Raw genomic sequence first — 18,224 nt, 5'->3', positions numbered from 1 at the left:
AAAAAATGCTGTCAAAATCCAAAATAAATCATGAGCTTCACAGAGTATAGAGTTAGGTTGTTTGTGAGAGAGTCGTTAGTTGCATTTTTTGAGCATTCACAGAGCATAGAACCAAAGAGTAGAGTAGACAAATCGTTAAACTATCAGGGCCATTTTCGGTTTTTTGAAAAACCGAAATCATGGTCATTTCAGTTGTTCAAAAACCGAAAAGGGTAAAACTGTTTTTTTTTTAAAGTTTTCGTTATGAAGTGAAAAAAATAGACATAAGAGTAATAACAGAAGTATTTGGTATTTTGGTAATAATGAAAAGTATAACGGAAGTGAGAATTTTTATTACACTATTAGGCCATTTGATATTTTTCATACCTATTTAATTTCTTATTTCGCATTGGTCGGCCCAGTGCTAGTCATGCCGATCCATCCCTTAGTACAGGAGGAGGTTTGTGTTAGGTAGACAACCAGCGTAAAACGTTGCCGCATCTTTTCATGAATCCTAAACCTAGGTCTTATTGAGGTATGACCCTTGATAGAGATAAATGACATAATATGATTCATGTAACCGACCCTAAATAATTGAGATGCTTTTATTTTTGACAAGAACCATTAGCATATAAAAGCCCCATTTTATTTCTATTAACTTTTACTTTTTTCCTTTTGTCTGCTCCCATTTATGCCCCTTACTTATAGAGATAGATAGATATTGTCCCTTGCATCATTCTCTATAAATAGACGGCAGGTGATGAGGCACACACATTATTTAGGTTCACCTGACTTGACATTGTAAAAAGGTTTGCATTCAAAATATCTTTCTCTAATGTATCATCATAAATCTTAACTTAGAGGCATATGTTTATTAAATAGCAACCTTTTTTTTCATTTACCTTTAGCACCAAGATTGGAAATGGCTTAACAATGAACCATAGATACTCCCTAGAGAGTATGAAAATTGGGAAAACAGGTAGGAAAACCAGCTCTCTATGGCCCACATATGGGTCCAAAACCTAGTGACATGATTTGAAGTTTTCAATCTAACAAGGAGTAAGTTTAAGCCATTTATGGGTCACAACATGCATGAGATATATCTTTAGTGACATAAGAAATTAGCAAAATACACTGAGGCATTGTTTGGACATCTCGATTTTCTGGGTCAGGTTGGAGTTGCCTTTGGAATAAGTCACTTGTCAGCTTGGTGTATCACTATTCATATGTGTTTTTTAATAATAAAAACACTTATTAGCAAAATGCTATGAATTGCATGATTTTTCCAATATTGAGCAAACAAAAAAAAATTTATTTACATGCTATTGGTGAAATCAAAGATATTATCATGTTAAAACGAATACAAATGCTCCTATTATGTATAGATATTTTAATACATTAATGGTCGGAATGGAGGAAAACGAATACAAATGCTCCTATTATATATATATATATATATATATATATATATATATATATATATATATATATATATATATATATATATATATATATATATATATATATATTAATACGTTAATGGTGGGAATGGAGGATGGGACATTATATTAAGACATCTAACCCCCTAATACTCTTGTTATAACATGGATCGATTATAGGCTATATACCATGCTCCAGTGGAAGCATACTACTCATTTACTCCCTCAGGTAAAAGATGTGTCGGAGTATTTCCTCGATCTAAAATTCATGTATAGTTTTGCTTTGGAGAAATAATGGTTGTTATTTGAAAATAGTTTCCTTTCTAAACCTTAAGTCTTTGGGAAATGTGTACTTTGTGTTTATTGAGGAATAATATTGTGTTTTTATTCCCACATTGGATAATGAATAATACAGTCAGGTTTGAATATAGGAATACCCTCCTTTATTGTGTTTTTAGAACCAAAGGGAGTGAATGCTCATGGGCGGCATGTGTGCATATGTGATAGCACAATTTCGTTGAAGACATATTTTGCATTTCGTACACTTGCAAAGACGTCTTTAGTATTGTGTTTGCTTGCAGGTCGGATTTGTTGCTTATTTTTTTTATATTATGAGTGGGAAGACAATATTGTTGACCTTTTGAAATCCCTGTGATTAAGTTCTAGGCGCAGCAAACCAATCAATGTGAGTCTCGCAATGCCATGTGAGTCTCATATAGCGTCAGACATGTCATGAGCATCTGGCAACAAATGATGAATAGTTATGTCGCCTAACGGGCGTCGCATCGTCCAACCCATATGCAATTTTTTTAAAGTTATACGGTATTTTGGTACGTTGATGTTCATTTTGAACTGCTGTGACTATTGACAAACTAGTTATAATTGGTTCTAACTATTAAACAATTAATTATCGTTAAAATAATAAAGAACATAATATTTAAAAACCAAAAAATATACAGTTATAAGGGATAGAAATTGCATACTCATGATTTGAAGGGATACTTTTTCTCTTTACATGAGAATCATTTTTATTTTCAAAAGAGAGCATTTCTACATATGCTATCTTTATCTTTTTCTTTTCTATTCTATATTATTTTTTTATTTTACTTTCCCTCTAAGTAAGAAATGTATTTTAGTTCTCTAATACCATGTTGTCTCATGCATTGAACAAGATAAGTGTTCGACCTTTAATTTTAAGATGTCTCAAGGAGAAACTCATGCACATTGATTGCTAATAGAAGGAAACACATTATCTTGAGATAGCCCCTAAAAACAAACAAATCTCTCGCAACAATGCTTTTCAAGTACCTCAACAATACTTTTCAAGTACCTCCAATAAACTCAATTTTACAGCCCCTCCTTCCCCCATAGCCAATATTTCCAACAAAATTTTAAAATCCACTTTAGAATCACCATGAGTATTCTCAAAAGGTAAATTGCATTTTTTTAAACACTTAGATCTAAACAAAAAATCTTTAAGGCATTATTTTTTTCCAGCACTAGATTGAGTAGTTTACATCTGTAAAATTTGGAAGTCTTAAAAGTACTCTTACTCTATATGGATTTATTTATATACTATTAACTTTGGAGCATATGCCCATGGGAGGATACAATTGTTTAAATAAAAATGAGAATTTAATTGAAATGCACGTAATAAATCAACTATTTAAAATTTTACCTGTATCATTTGGTTTAATTCAAAATACACATAAAATACTCGTGACCATGAGTTGGAATGGTAGAAAAACATTAAATTGCTCAATTATTGAAAATTTAGATGTATTGTAATAAATATCCCAAATAAAAATAAGGAAAAGTATAGAGTGAAACCATTTACTTTTGGTACAATGTGGTCAAAATTAATCCTGACCATTGGATCATTTGGTTTAATTCAAAATACACATAAAATACTTGTGACCATGAGTTGGAATGGTAGAAAAACATTAAATTGCTAATTATTGAAAATTTAGATGTATTGTGATAAATATCCCAAATAAAAATAAGGAAAAGTATATAGTGAAACCATTTACCTTTGGTACAATGTGGTCAAAATTAATCCTGACCATTGGATGTGAAATTTGGGTGGTCCCATTTATTTCATTGACCAAGCTCAAAGTTCAAAAGAAATTTTTTCGAACTTTATGACATACTCGAGCTATCAGATTCCACATTGAATGATTATAAGTAATTGTGACTTCCTTGTACCAAATGTAAATGATCGTATTGTATACGATCCCTAAAAATAAAAGTAAATACGAGAGTACATGATGTTTATGATCGAATTTAGGTGTCCAGGAAGGATCCTAGAATGCTCCTTTCTATAAGAAAATAGGTTCCTTGGTCTACGACCCATTAGCAAATATCTAAAATTCCAAGTCCTTGTTAATTATGTTCCTCTCCCCGTGCTTATTCTTAAAAAAAATGATGATTGTCTCTCCATGCTTTATAGATTTAGAAAAGCCCATATTTTTTGATATCTCAAGTTTAGAGATAAATAGATCGTCTAGTTTGTTGCGTGAATTAAAAGCTTTTGACCTAATCCTTGACCTCTTTCAGAGGATCACATTGGACACTGCCTTTAAGAGAGCAATGAGTCTAAAGGAGTGGTTTAAAAAACATGTTTGTGCCCCGGATCGGGCACTTCAAAAACCCATTTGAATCGGTAAATCAACAATCTGGATCGGAAATCGGTCGGATTAAACTTTAAAAAAAAAACGTTAAAAAAATATATTAAAATTCATTATAAATGTTATTTTTAAAGAACCCAAGAAGAAATGGGGAACTACATTATTAACTTTTATTTTTTTCATCAAAATGCTAATATTGAGATGTTATTTCTCTGTGTGAACTTATGTTAGCCATTAAATTTACATTACACAAAAAAAAAATTATAGAATTATCATGGTTGAAGTATATAATCATACATGGACTACAATAAAATCGATGACAAAAAGGCTACCAAAATCGTGAATTGGCAGAAAACCCCAATCCATTAAAAAAAATCCAAATTATTACAACCTAACTAACATTAATAAAAAATTATTACAACCTAACTAACTATAATCTTATATATTTAAATTGAAATTGTTGGTTTACATTTTATAATTATGTTACTATAAAAATAATAACAAATCTAAATTATTGTAATATCAATTACTGTAATAATTGAATATCAATTGTTACTGTATTAATTGTATTGGTAATTGTATTAATTGTATCTTCAATTATTGTAATAACAAATTATTGTAATTGATATCAATTTGTTATTAAGTGATATATTCAATTACTGTAATAACACTTGAATAACCAACTGGTATCAATTACATTAATTGAATATCAATTGTTATTCAATTATCGTAATTGAATATTCAATTAATTGTAATACCAAGTTGGTATTACAATTCAATTTGTTATTGATATCAATACCAATTGTAATTGGTATTACAATTACAATTGGTAATACCAATTGGTGTTGATAATGATACAATTACTGATGATAATATTGGTAATTGTAATTGTAATATCAATATCAATAACAATATAATTGTTATTAATATTGTAATACCAATTGGTTTGTAATAATAAATACCAATTGGTTTGTCATAATAAATACCAATTGGTTTATAATACCAATTGTTATTATATTGTAACATCAAAGTAGTTGATAGTATAATTACTATTATTATAATACAACAGTACAATTGTATTATAATAATAACAATTGGTATTGATATTTCAATTATAATTACCAATAATAGTAATTGTAATATCAATATTATTGGTATTACAATTGATAACAATATTACCAATTGGTAGTACATATTGGTAATACAATATTGATAACAATATTACCAATTGATAGTACAATTACCAATATTGATATTATATTGTAATTATAATTGTCATATTAATATTGGTATAACCAGTATTTTAAAAATCGCCATATCAAATCGGGTATCGTCACGCACACCAACTTCCACTTACACTTAGTGAGCTGGACTTGTGCAATGTCTTTTATGCGCTGTAATGTGCCCTCATCGCTTCCATGTGGGGCAAATGCATCTATCTATGTCCCCAACAAAAGCGTCGTTTTGTTTTACAAAAAATATGTTTTGACCATAAAAAGAACAACAATCAATAAAATTGCTTTTATAAATTAGGACATGTATGAGATTATGAAAATTCTCAAAGACATAAAATGGACCACACCATATGAATACCCCTTCATGGCCATCGAATTTAAACTGTTTATTTGGTATCACCAATATAGGGCAAGTATCAATGTGTGATATCACTATTGATGTTCTACATTTAATTTTGTCTAATTCACTCGACGATGTGGGGCAAATATTAATGTCTATTGTGAAAATTAAATTAAGCTTTTTATAATAAAAAAACCCTTTTGTTAGATATTAAGCATTAAGTTATTAGTAAATAGATATTGAAAAGAAAAAAATAGTACTAAATCATAGGATATTAGAACGATAGAAAATAATATTTATACTAGTTTATTGACCATTAAAAAAATTACTAGTTTATTGGACAATTTAAAATTAAAAAAATAATACTAGCTCGAACCAATTTAAAATCTATTTTAAAGTTTCTTTGTCAATTATCCCACATTGCAAGTATGATAGTTATATATTTTTTTAATTTAATTATAATACACTTACAAATTTACATTTCTAAATTCTATACTTTTGTAGATTTACTTATTTGCAAAGGTCACACCTTTGTTTACTATTCATAATTACATATTGATAATCAAATCCTCTATTTTATTTGTTTATTTATTTACATTATAAATTATATAATGTATTATTTTTATTACCGTTGTAAATAATTTTTTAAAAAATTAGATGATATTATAAGACAAATTTTAAATTTATTCACCGGGAAAGAACATCTCAATATTTGTATATCGATGAAAAGAATAAAAGTTCTTAATGTAATACCCTCATTTCTAATTGGATTCCTGAAAAAAATATTTATAATGAAATTTAATAATTTTTTTGGATTTTTTTTAAAGCTTAATCCGACCGATTCGACAGATTCCAGATCCGAATTGCGATTCACCGATCCGGATGGGTTTTTGGAATGCCCAATCTAGGGTACCGATCCGTTTTTTAAACTGCTGGGTATAACACAATATTGGTATAATACATTTGATAAATAAAGGACATTTTAGTCGTTTTTATATATTGTTCCATTTTTTTTATATATTATTTTTTTATCAGCTCGTTCTGTCTCTCTCTCCCCCAATTATTTTATACTGACTTTCTCTCTCTAACAAGGTGCCCATTTTCTCTCTCTACATACATGAAACTTTGGTGCTTAAAAGACTTGTTTAAATCGTGTAGTATGAGTTTTTGTTTCCAGATATCCCGATGACTGATTTGCCTGGGTTACCTTTTTCACAATGTTATTTTACAATAAAAGGACAAATTACAGTTTTGAGAGAACATTTCCGGTATAGCTGTAAATAGGAAAGCCCAATCTCTTTATTTGTTTGTTGCTACATACACCAGCCCCATTTCACCCGTACTTTATTTCTCAACAAGTATTTCTTTTTTTTTCATTTTGACAGAAGTATTTCTAGTTTCATTCCGCTTGAAAACTTTGGAAAACACAAGCTCTTTGGAACTTAATTCAGATTGGATTTTTGTGTCAAAATCAAACAATAATTAGCAAAGAGGAGACACTTGAAAGGTATCTAAACTCAGTTTCCTCATCGCCCAAACTAAGCCTAAGCTCGTTAACAATAAAAGAGATACATACGACAGTTACACCATCCATTAACGCACGTGTTTACACAAAAATACATGATGTTTGTGTGCACGTATGTGGTAGCATGCGTGCGCACGTGTTTACACAAGAATACATAATATTTGCGTGCACGTATGTGCTAGCATGCGTGTGTCATGAGAGTGTTTTTATCTGGTAATTCACGAACCCGACACTCCACTCTATCGCTTGTGCATGTATCATCCACACACACTTCGACACAAAGTCGACACTTTTGCGTGTATAAAAAAAGGATTTGAAGTGCTGAGTAGGTTTTCAACTCAAGTAACATTACGCTACTATCGTGAGTCCAAGTGTTTAAAAACTCTGAGTAACTCGGACCAGTCAACTTAGACTCACCCAGTAACTCGGACTCGCCACCCTAGCGAGACAGAGTGTCCTTGAGTTGGGTAGCCAATTTGGGGATTTTAAAAAAAATATAAAAAAATTATACAAATAAAAAATTTATTTGTAGTATATATATATATATATATATATATATATATATATATATTGTTTTCTATCATTTTGGCAAAGATTGGAAAGGGTTTTTGGCGACGAATACTTATTTTTACATTTTTCTTTCTTTTTTGATTATTTTTAAAACACCCTCATCGCAAATTGATCTTTCAAAATCTATTTTTTCACACAGTTTTTTAACCTCTTGGTTAATTTTATTGAAAAACATATTTTTTCTATTTTTTGATTTTTGATTTTTTAAACAGTTTTTGGCCTGGCCGGGACCCTGTGCAACTCAGGCCAAATAATACGGACTCGGCCTATCCCGATTTGTGGTTTTGAATGCTGGTGAGTCAACCACCTTTCCAATATGTAAAGTAATAAATTATTTTTATTATTATATTATTTTTATTTATAAAAATGATTGTTTAAACTGCAAAGTATCTCGCCTCATGAACGTCTTAAACCGAAATACTTAACAATTTTTTTTTTTTTTAAAAAGTAAATGAGATTTTCGTCGAGGAGAAATGAAAAGTACAACGAAAGTAAAAGAAGAGAGAAGGAAAAGATGATAGAGAGAAAAATAGGAAGCCAGTGCACCAAAGGTATTGTAACTACATCATATCCCTCTTTGCTACTAGCAAGGTATCATGCATATTGTAGATGAGTTATAAGTGGACCTTCATTAGTGACTCAAGGCGTCTGATCTTTGTCCACTACATCAGCAAGCATAAGGCTAAAAGATTCAGCCACAAGAGCACAGAGAAATTGTGATAAAAAGTCCCCTTGTCGAAGGCCCCTCGATGCCTTGAAATAACTCCAAGTTTTGTCAGTGACAATGACTAAGAAATAGGCTATGGACATTCATCCATCAATCCATTTCTTTAACCTTTCACTAAAACCTATCAATTCCATAACTTTATCTAAGTAATCCTACTCCACTTTATCATATGCCTTCTCAAAATCCATTTTAAACATAACACATTTTTTTTCTCGACTACAAGTGGGAGGATAAGCTATTGCACAATTAAAATATCATCTATAATTTGTCTGCCTTTGATGAAGGCTTATGGGCCCTAAGTGACCTCTCCAGTAACATTCATGAGTTTATTAGCCAAGACATTCGCTAGCATCTTGTGTGTAGAGGTTGAGGAAAACAGGCCGATAGGTCTAATATCCCTTGAAGGGACTCCATATGCTGTTTTCCGGGGACCAACGCAATAAATGGAGAGAGACTTATGTAAGGTCCATCATGTAACACACAGTTAATGGATACATGCACACATGCAATCGTCCATGTGAGAATGGAGTATGCGTTTGTGTGTGTGAGAGAGATTTCAAAGTGCGAAAAAAGGTTCTAAAAACTCTTTTGGTTAGGCACAAAGTTTGCCCGTAAAAGAAGTTCCCATCAAATTACTCAAAAGTATTCATTTTTCCCTCGTTAATCTCATCAGCTATTCGATCACTATCCTCTAATATTGATTCCCCTCACTAAGGGTGGCCATGGGTTGGGAACACGTCTGGTTTGGCTAGACCTAGATCCGGATCCAAATAATATTCAGGTTCAAAATTTGGACTTGTACCTAGACCCGTCGGGTCCTAGGTCTGGTTGGATCTATTGTCACTATATGACTATGAGTTTTTTTTTTTTGCCATTTTTTTTACCATCATATACCCTATGGTTATCAGCTTCTTTTGTGCCAATAATATTATAAACGTTGCTAATATTGTGAGAAAACGAATATCTAGTGTGCATGTAAAGACACAAGATTGCCGTCATATGCCTTATGACTACAGCTATGGGTCAGGTTCTGTTGGATCCAGACTCAGAATTGAATATTATTCGGATCCAAAATTTGGACCCATACCAGGACCCGCGGTCAAGTATACCCATTGGGTCCTGGATCTAGTCGGGTCCATTACTACCCCTACCCCTCACCTCTTCCAAAACTAAATTCCTTTAATCACATCACGAGCTACCACTTAGGTGCTATGAGATTGATAAATGCATTTATTTCCTAAATGGAGAAGACTTAGTCCTCAAGAATTAAGAGGATAGTTAAAACAAACCCCGCATCACTCTCCAATTAATTCTCAACTCTTGCAATTAGGTCAAGGTCAAGGGTCCCCTACCACTTGTTACATGGCAAATGAAGAAATAAAGTCGTGTAAGCATGAGTCAAGCTATATTAGCTTAATGCATACAAAAAAATGCAAACTAATTCATTTCTTATATAGAGATTTCTACTAATTATCACTAGTTCATGTTAATATACATCCTTATTGTTGGTGCACCAAATCTTTGGTATATAAATAGTACATAGCTCATGCATCGTTTAGCATTCATCATGGCAATGCCTTCCTACTTTTCTCTCTCTATCATCTTACTCTTTCTCTCTCATCAAGCTTTAGCTGAAACTTACTCTTGCCCTCACAATGAGAACTTGCTTCAAGGAGATGTGGACTTATTGGAGTTCCCTCTGAATCTGGAGTACACAGAGGCTGAGTTCTTCTTGTATGGTGCTGTTGGATATGGATTGGATGAATATGACCCTAAACTAGCAATGGGAGGGCCACCTCCAATTGGGGTAAGAAAGGCCAACCTCGACCCATTCACCCGAGACCTCATCACGCAATTTGCTTATCAAGAAGTTGGTCACATAAGGTAACATCTCTCTCTCACACACACACACAAATTGCTTGTGAAGAAGATGGTCTCTCTTTCTCTTTCTCTCTCTCTCATGCACATACACACAAATTGCTTATGAAGAAGCTGGTGACATAAGGCAAGATATATCTCTCTCTCTCCCTTTCTCTCTAATTTCTTATCAAGAAGCTTGTCACATAAAGCTAATCTCTCTCAATTTGCTTATCAAGAAGCTGGTAAGGAAAAATTGATCTCTCTCTCTCTCTCTCTCTCTCTCCACCTCTCTATGGGAACTGGGAAGTGCAGCCACCTTCATTCGTTTTGTGATTTACACTCTTTTTATTTATTCTTTATCTTTGCCATCTACGTGGGTATTTTTGTAAAAGGGTGAATTACATATGGATATAAAAAATGTTAAAATACAAAATGAGTCAATTTTGGGTTAAAATTATGTCGTAGGCCACTGAGATTTTTTATTTTTTCTAAAATTGCCCTCTGATCCCATTTTTTTTTTTTTTATAGTAGCGTTGGCCGTTAATATTTGGGGGTAGTGCCCAGTTGGTTTGACATTAGCATCATTAGACAGCTTTCTGTAGTATACTTCAAGCATCCTTGAACCTACTTCAAGCATCCTTGAACCGCGAAGACTGACTTTGTTAACCATTTAGAGCCAGTCTGAGCTACCTATTATCGGACCGCCTCCTCTGGTGCTCTTCAAGGCGGTCCAAGGTTGGCATCGTCGGACATTATTAGTTCATTTGTTTGCTAAGAAATAAAGCAGTCCGAGGATTCCAACCTGAAACTGCCTTCCGAACTATACTTTGTGATAAAGCACGGTATATATATTAAAAAAAAATCTTTATTCCTACACCGGCAAGATCACTTACAATGTTTAATTACAATCAAACTACTCTTGAAATAAATAAAATAAAATAAAATAGATTCTCAATTGCTACATCTTCAAATACAATTCCTTATTCAATATAAAAAACTAGACTTTATTGCTTTATGGGAAGAGAAGATCAAAATATTAATAAAGATTTAAAGAATTAAAATTGTCGAAGATTACCTCAACTGGGCTTAATACACCCCACGTCGAGTTTTTCCTTTGATGGTACTCGAGATTTATGATCGGTCTGTTGATTTCCGTACTATGGTAAAAACTCACTCAATGACTTAATATTGATCAAGCCTCTTAACTTGATTTTTTTTAGAGATATGAGAGATGGATATCAAGAGAGATGGAGAGATCTACTAACAAGGGGTTCCACTCCTTTGCCACCCACAAAAAGACACCACCTAGGCTTAGGCATGCCACCCAAAAAGGAAACCCAAGAGAGATACTGCTGGTTGGGTTCGTGCCACCCTTAGAAGAAATGAGAAGTGGCGGGTTGGTGGTAGGTGCCAACCTAAACAAAATAGAGGTGGTTCGTGCCACCCTTAGAAGAATGAGAAGTGGTGGGTTGGTGGTGCGTGCCACCCAAAACAACTTGGCCTCCCCTTTCAGAATATACGGAAAGAGAGAATCTATGTAGAGAGAGCTTAATTTGGGATAGGGAGAGAGAGAATTCTTAAATAAATAAAAAAGAATACGTGTGGAATTTTATTAGGTGGGAGACCTCCTGCATTTCTAGGCTATAGGTTTTGCCTCAATTTGTATGGTCAAATCTCAATTGTTGATCTACGGAGACTTGTAGGTGAGAGATTTGAGCTATCCATCTTGATCCACCATCAAGATTCAAAGAGATTAGCTATAGTCTTATCCTCCATTTCCTAGATATATTGCCATCAAATAAGAAAATTTTATAGTTTAATGTATCCAATTTTTCATGAATCTCAATAGGTGCGGCATGCCACCCTTTTAGTGGCCATATGTGGGCCCCACCCAATTCACATGTATTTAAATTTGGATCCATATTTTGTGAATGTCTCATATATTTTTAGAAAATATTTTATTTTATAGTTAGATTTTTTAAATATTATATTTTATTTAAAACATTGAAAAATTAATTTCTCTTAATTTATAAATCCAAATGACAAGAATAAAATATCAGAAAAATCACAAAAAATTCAAATAAACATTCCAAAAATTATATAATATAAAATTAATTAAAATTAATTAATTTTAATGGGAATCAGATCCGTTAGATCTAGGAACGTATCAATATATAATAGCACTCCACCTTTAACTGCGAATCATGATCCGTCTAGTTTTCTCAAACTGACCCAACAGTTCCCATGACCCACACTGTCAACTGCATGGGCTCATGATTGGACCACAAAAGTTAACCAATAAACTAAGGGAGCTAATAACAATTTATGGATTTCAGGTTCTCCCCTAGAGACAAAAATCATGTTCCTCCAGACCATGATGCAAACGTGACTCTATGGTGCATAGGGATAATCTCTTGCACATGTACACGCTTCACCTTCATGGGCGAATCTCAAAACGGCTATCTAATACATGCCATATGATGATATAACGATGATGTTTTAGCTTTGTCTTGAAAGGCTATTCATCACAAGCAAGGGGCACATGGTCCCTTGACTCTCATCGAGGCATACACCAACCTCATCAAGGGTTAACACATTAAACCCTTCAAAGTTAGATCCCTGTGCTCAGATATCTTGGGTTTTTCCAAACCTCGGATGGCTCTGTCTTTAAAGGCTATTCATCACAAGCAAGGGGCACATGGTCCTTCGACCCTCATCGAGGCATACACCAACCTCATCAAGGGTTAACACATTAAACCCTTCACAGTTAGATCCTTATGCTCAAATATCTTGGGTTTTTCCAAACCTCGGATGGTCCAGCTCGTTGAGCATAATCCGAGTATTAGCAAATAACATTTGATTGGTATAGTCTACAAAAAGACTGCATTCCTACTAAGTTTATGTTTATTTATTCAAAATGTTTTATACAATCTCTCATAAGACCTTTAAAGGCCTTCAAAATGTTTTATACATCCTCAGACAATATTAGCTCATTTGTTTGCTAAGAAATAAAACAGTCCGATGATTCCTACCTGAGACGGCCTTTTGAACTAGGCATTACCCTACTAATGAATAAATTAAAAAAAAATTGAAAAGTGGTTAGAGAATGGCATCCTCAAACATATGGGTAATTTTGAAAGAACAAAAAAAACATGGGTTGCTTTCCATGTAATTTTCTCCCAAAATTGACCTATTTCGATTTTTTTTTTTCTTTTTGTGCGTGTAAATTACTCTATGTTAAAATCGCATAATCCATATTTTTTTAAACTTAATCACGAAATTTGACAATATTGCATCACACTGAGGTAGCAAATAAAATTTGGAAAAAGAAGCTAAAACAAATTGAACTGACCTATTTGATTCTTTATTTTTCTTAAATTTGATTCCACCTCCAAAGTCATTTTAAAGATATAAAATAAGCATTTGGTTGATTTGGTTATTGAAATTCAGGGCAATCAAATCAACGGTTCGTGGGTTTCCAAGGCCACTATTGGATTTGAGCCCCAACAATTTCGCCAAACTATTTGACATGGCATTTGAACACCCTCTCTCTCCACCCTTCGATCCTTACATCAACAGTCTAAATTACATCTTGGCAGTTTATGTGATCCCTTATGTGGGGCTTACGGGCTACGTGGGTGCAAATCCCAATCTCCAAGCCTACGCATCCAAGAAGGTAGCACTAACCTTCTCTTTCTCTCCCTCTATCTCTCTCTCTCTCTCTCTCTCTCTCAAACACACATTTTAGTCTCTCTCTCGAACACACATTTTTAGTATTTCATAGTTGTATAGCAATTATCTCTCTCTCTCTCTCTCTCCTCTCTCTCTCTCTCTCAATTTTACTTTGCTTTTACATTGCATCTTCCAAAAGGCTTTCATAGAACTTGGTATTCATACTTTATAATTTTAGCCTTAATCGATTTTCATTTGTGGAATGAGTTTTACTGGTTGAAATGAACAAGGTCTTAACAACGATCTAGTGTTCGTTGCTTATCTTCCAAATTGAGTCTATGAATCGATACTTTTCTTTCTTTTACTTGAAATAATTTTAACCTTAATCAATTTTCATTTGTAGATTGAGTTTTACTAATTACAATTCGCAAAGGTCTAAATAACTTCTTGTGTTTGTTGCTTATATTATGAATTAAGACTTTATTTTCTTTTACTTTTAAATTCATAATTTTTCTTATTTCTCCTGAATAAACTCATCTAAAACTGTACACATGTATATGGGCTTTTTAAGTACAATTTTTTAAAACAAGTCCTAAATAATTTTGGTGAATCTTTTTTTTTAAAAAAAATATGTTTTTGGTGCATCTTTTTACTCCATATTTTTTGACCGAGAACAATTCAATACAGATTTTGTTGCCCACATGTATTTATTTATTTGAACTTTTGTTGCCCACATTTATTGACATTAGGTGGTTTGGTAAATTTGGTTATGACTATATGTAAGTAAGATGTGATTACTTCCTACCATTTTGAACCTCAAGCAGTATTGGCCTGTAAACTTGCCTTCTTTTTGTGTCTTCAAATATGGCTAAAATGCCATTTAATAATTCGAATAAGTGATTCAAAACCTACTTGTCCGGATCAGAAATTGTTCCAAAACGAACGAGTTCCTGGCAAGTATCGGAAATCGGTCCGACTCAGCAGTGAATTGTCAGTTTCCCTAGGTCAAATAAACTCATAATGCGGATCTTTCCGCATAAGGGATTGTCTACAAAGAGACCATTTATCTTTAGAAAAAGTTTATATAGAGCTGCAGCTCTAAACGATTAAAGTAAAGAGCACCTCAAAAGTTTTACTAGAAGAGGTAGTTTTGATGTCCAAATATCTTCAAATCGATCATCTTGATATCAAGATGCATGGACATGAGAAAAAAATAGATTTCAAGTTTTGGAAATTGTGCATCTTGTAATACATTTTTGGACTATCAATTTTTAGATTTTAAGTTTTCATAGGTCTACTCGTTCTACACTTCTTTTTAAACTTGAAATTTTATAATAAAAGATGAAAATATATTTTAAGGCTATCGCAAAGATTTTCAGTATTGAAACCACGTTTCTTAACACTAGTTGAAAGTGCGCTTTACTTTGATTGTTAGAGGCCCTGTACAAACCGTGCCTATTTGTTAATGGCAAAACGGTAGAAATTAACCTTGGTTCCCTACACCTATATCCAAACTCCAAGGCTTATTGGCAGTTTATCAAGGGTTTTTTTTGTTTTGTAAATTCATTTGGAATTTATCTTAAATTTCACATGTAATTTATATATAGGGAGTAATTTCATGTCACCGTCTTTTTATAATGAAACTATATTTCTAGAAAAATATATTTATGGAATTTTTGTAACCCCAAATTTTGCATAGGCTCTTCATCTTAACAATCAATCCCAAAAAAAATATAATAATTTGCACCTTACATGGGGTGAAAATGAGGCCCCTTCCAACAACCATTGGGTGAATTTTAGTAGCCAGGCCTTTAGAAATTCAAAATCAATATTTTTTGTTCCTTAACATTGTTCATCTAATGATAAAAAAAAATATCCAAAAATTTTGAAAAATGAAAAGGTTCCTTCTAGGGTTAGATCTAAGCATCTCACCAAATAGTTGGCCTATATGAAGCGAGTTAAAAAAGCCCTTTTTTTGGTGCATTTTCACTTTTTTGGGTGATTGTTCATCAAAACGAAAAGCATATATATTTGCAAATTAAGGTCAAACAAATGGACGTAGCATGGATTTTGAAGATTTTTTCATCATTTTAATGTAAAATCGTTGCATGAAATTATTCCCTCTATGTATACTATATGGAATAATGTTTAATCCTTTATGTACATATTTTGAGTGATGCACCTTTGGGAAACATAGATCTCCAAAAAACAATGGAATCAACATCTTATGTCAAATTCAAAATTTAAGCTACCAAAGTTTAAGGGATTACTTTAAATCCTTTCCATTCTTTCAAACACTTCCCACACATGTAATTTCATTTTAATATTTTTTTCTATATTCTCTTATATTTAGGAAGCTGCTCCTACTTTTCTCCTTTAGATTCACTTTTCATGAATTAAATTTTCATTATTATATTTAAAGGTGAATGGAGCTCTTGTCAGCCCTAACCTATAGTGAACAATCTCTTACACATAAATCGCCATGAAAACTTATCGTGATAAAACCTCCCTAAATTGAATTCACCGGTGATAATTGTCACTGAGCTCCAAGGTATGTCTTTTAGAACCCTTAAACATTCCCAAAAATGAAAATAAGAAAAAAAAAGTCCCACATAAAAAAGAAAGAAAGAAGAGAAACATTACACCTTTAGGCAAGACGAGTAGTAAATGAAAATTATACATGGTGGACTTTGCTGCATGAATGAGTTCCATACTTTGTAAGAAGAAGCTCCAAGGTAAAACTCCATATTGTCCATGGCTTCATGCAGTTAGTAGCTGGTCTTTTGGCAGTAGAATCAGGGCAAGATGCTGTAATTCGAGCATTACTATATGAGCGAGCGGAGGACATGGTCAAGCCTTACGAATACACAGTGGCAGAATTCACGGATCGCATCTCGGAGCTCAGAAACAGGCTCGGACATGCCGGCATCAAAGATGAAGGTCTTGTAGTGCCCCCGGAGTTAGGCGCAGAGAACAAGACTTCAGGGAATATCCTGTCAGCCGACTACAACTCTCTGGCGTACGGCCGCACCCCTGCTGAGGTCCTGAGGATCGTCTACTCGACCGGAGATGAGCATAAACCCGGCGGCTTCTTTCCGAATGGTGGAAAGGGCACAATAGCTGAATCATATCTGAAGGATTGACCTTCAGAAAACTCCTCCTTATTCAACACACCTATCCCTTATGATGTGCTTGTATGTTTTAAGTGTGCTCTTACCAAAAGTGAATAACTAGGCCTTGTGTTGTTTAATGAAATGAAATTTCCTGGCCTTATAACCGTAACCAAGCGAAAGCTTTGTTTGTATGGAACTCATACGGTTTACATGAATGAAATGTTGTAGTGTTACGTGACCTTCATGGCCTGTATGATACTTGCAATTATCCAATTATGGCAAACCAGCACAATATGGTGATTATGATCATGGTAGTTTTGGAACTCTCATTGATTGATTTTATTATAAATAAATTTCATGAATTTAAAATGAAAAAATAAAATTTTAATTATATTCTTGACGGGGTCAGATTTTGTCAACGTTTCCTCCGGAAGGAATTATTTTATTGAAATAGGTCCGTCATAAGTTTCTAATTGTAATTGATAAATCAAAATTATTGCTTTATATTTCTGGGTTTTAAACTACCTCCGTTTTACTTATATTATTGTGCTTCTCATATAAATTCTCGGACTCTTTTTGTGACAAGTAGAGTTCCTTTTAATATTTTGATTACACTACCCTAACTTGTAAACTTGTAACATTTTGAATTTAAAGAAAGATAAATCAAGGTCTTTTTTAGCTCCGACACATGTCTAATATTTTTAATCTTAGGAATAGTCCCATCAAACATTATTTGGTGAACTGAACCGATTTCAACTACTTTGCTACTTGAGTTATTACCGATGGATACTAATCCTCCTTCACATGATTGATATTAGTCAAACCATGATCCATGTGAGCACATGTGATGGGGTGGCTCCATTATCAAGTATCCAACTTTGATATAATATAAAATTGTATGTCACCATCAATACTTCATCTGCAATAAAATTAAATGTTGACTCTTCGCTTTAATTTGCTTCATTATTAGATTTAATTTGCATTTTACCGCACACATTAGGATCTTTGAAAGAATTCACCCCCTTTCTTTTTAAACAATTCTTCCTTATATGATCGGGCTTCCACAATGCCAACACACATTTTTGTTATTAGGCCCTCTTGATTAAAAATCAAGGTTTTGAATAGCTTCTTGAATGA

General features: G+C 33.0%; 1 protein-coding gene across 1 annotated transcript; it reads left to right on the top strand.

Moving 5' to 3' along the window:
- Positions 1-9,798: 9,798 nt before the first annotated feature.
- On the top strand, positions 9,799-17,325 carry LOC18428751 (ferritin-like catalase Nec2). The gene is made up of 3 exons (XM_006838051.3): positions 9,799-10,326; positions 13,753-13,978; positions 16,743-17,325. The coding sequence occupies exons 1-3, from the start codon at positions 9,989-9,991 to the stop codon at positions 17,115-17,117; spliced, it is 939 nt and encodes a 312-aa protein (XP_006838114.3). The 5' UTR covers positions 9,799-9,988; the 3' UTR covers positions 17,118-17,325.
- Positions 17,326-18,224: the final 899 nt, after the last annotated feature.

Source organism: Amborella trichopoda, chromosome 13 (genome assembly GCF_054954075.1).
Source record: "Amborella trichopoda isolate Santa Cruz 75 chromosome 13, AtrichopodaSantaCruz75HAP2 v2.0, whole genome shotgun sequence".
NCBI classification, from domain to species: Eukaryota; Viridiplantae; Streptophyta; class Magnoliopsida; order Amborellales; family Amborellaceae; genus Amborella; species Amborella trichopoda.
Note: the sequence above shows the minus strand (reverse complement) of the source record. Positions and strands in the feature narration are given on the sequence as shown.

Bases quoted from the DNA above. Each gene is read 5' to 3' on its own strand.
- LOC18428751 (XM_006838051.3), top strand. From the start codon at position 9,989: ATGCATCGTTTAGCATTCATCATGGCAATGCCTTCCTACTTTTCTCTC. The intron at 10,327-13,752 runs GTAACATCTCTC...ATTGAAATTCAG, and splicing joins CAAGAAGTTGGTCACATAAG to GGCAATCAAATCAACGGTTC. The intron at 13,979-16,742 runs GTAGCACTAACC...GGCTTCATGCAG, and splicing joins AAGCCTACGCATCCAAGAAG to TTAGTAGCTGGTCTTTTGGC.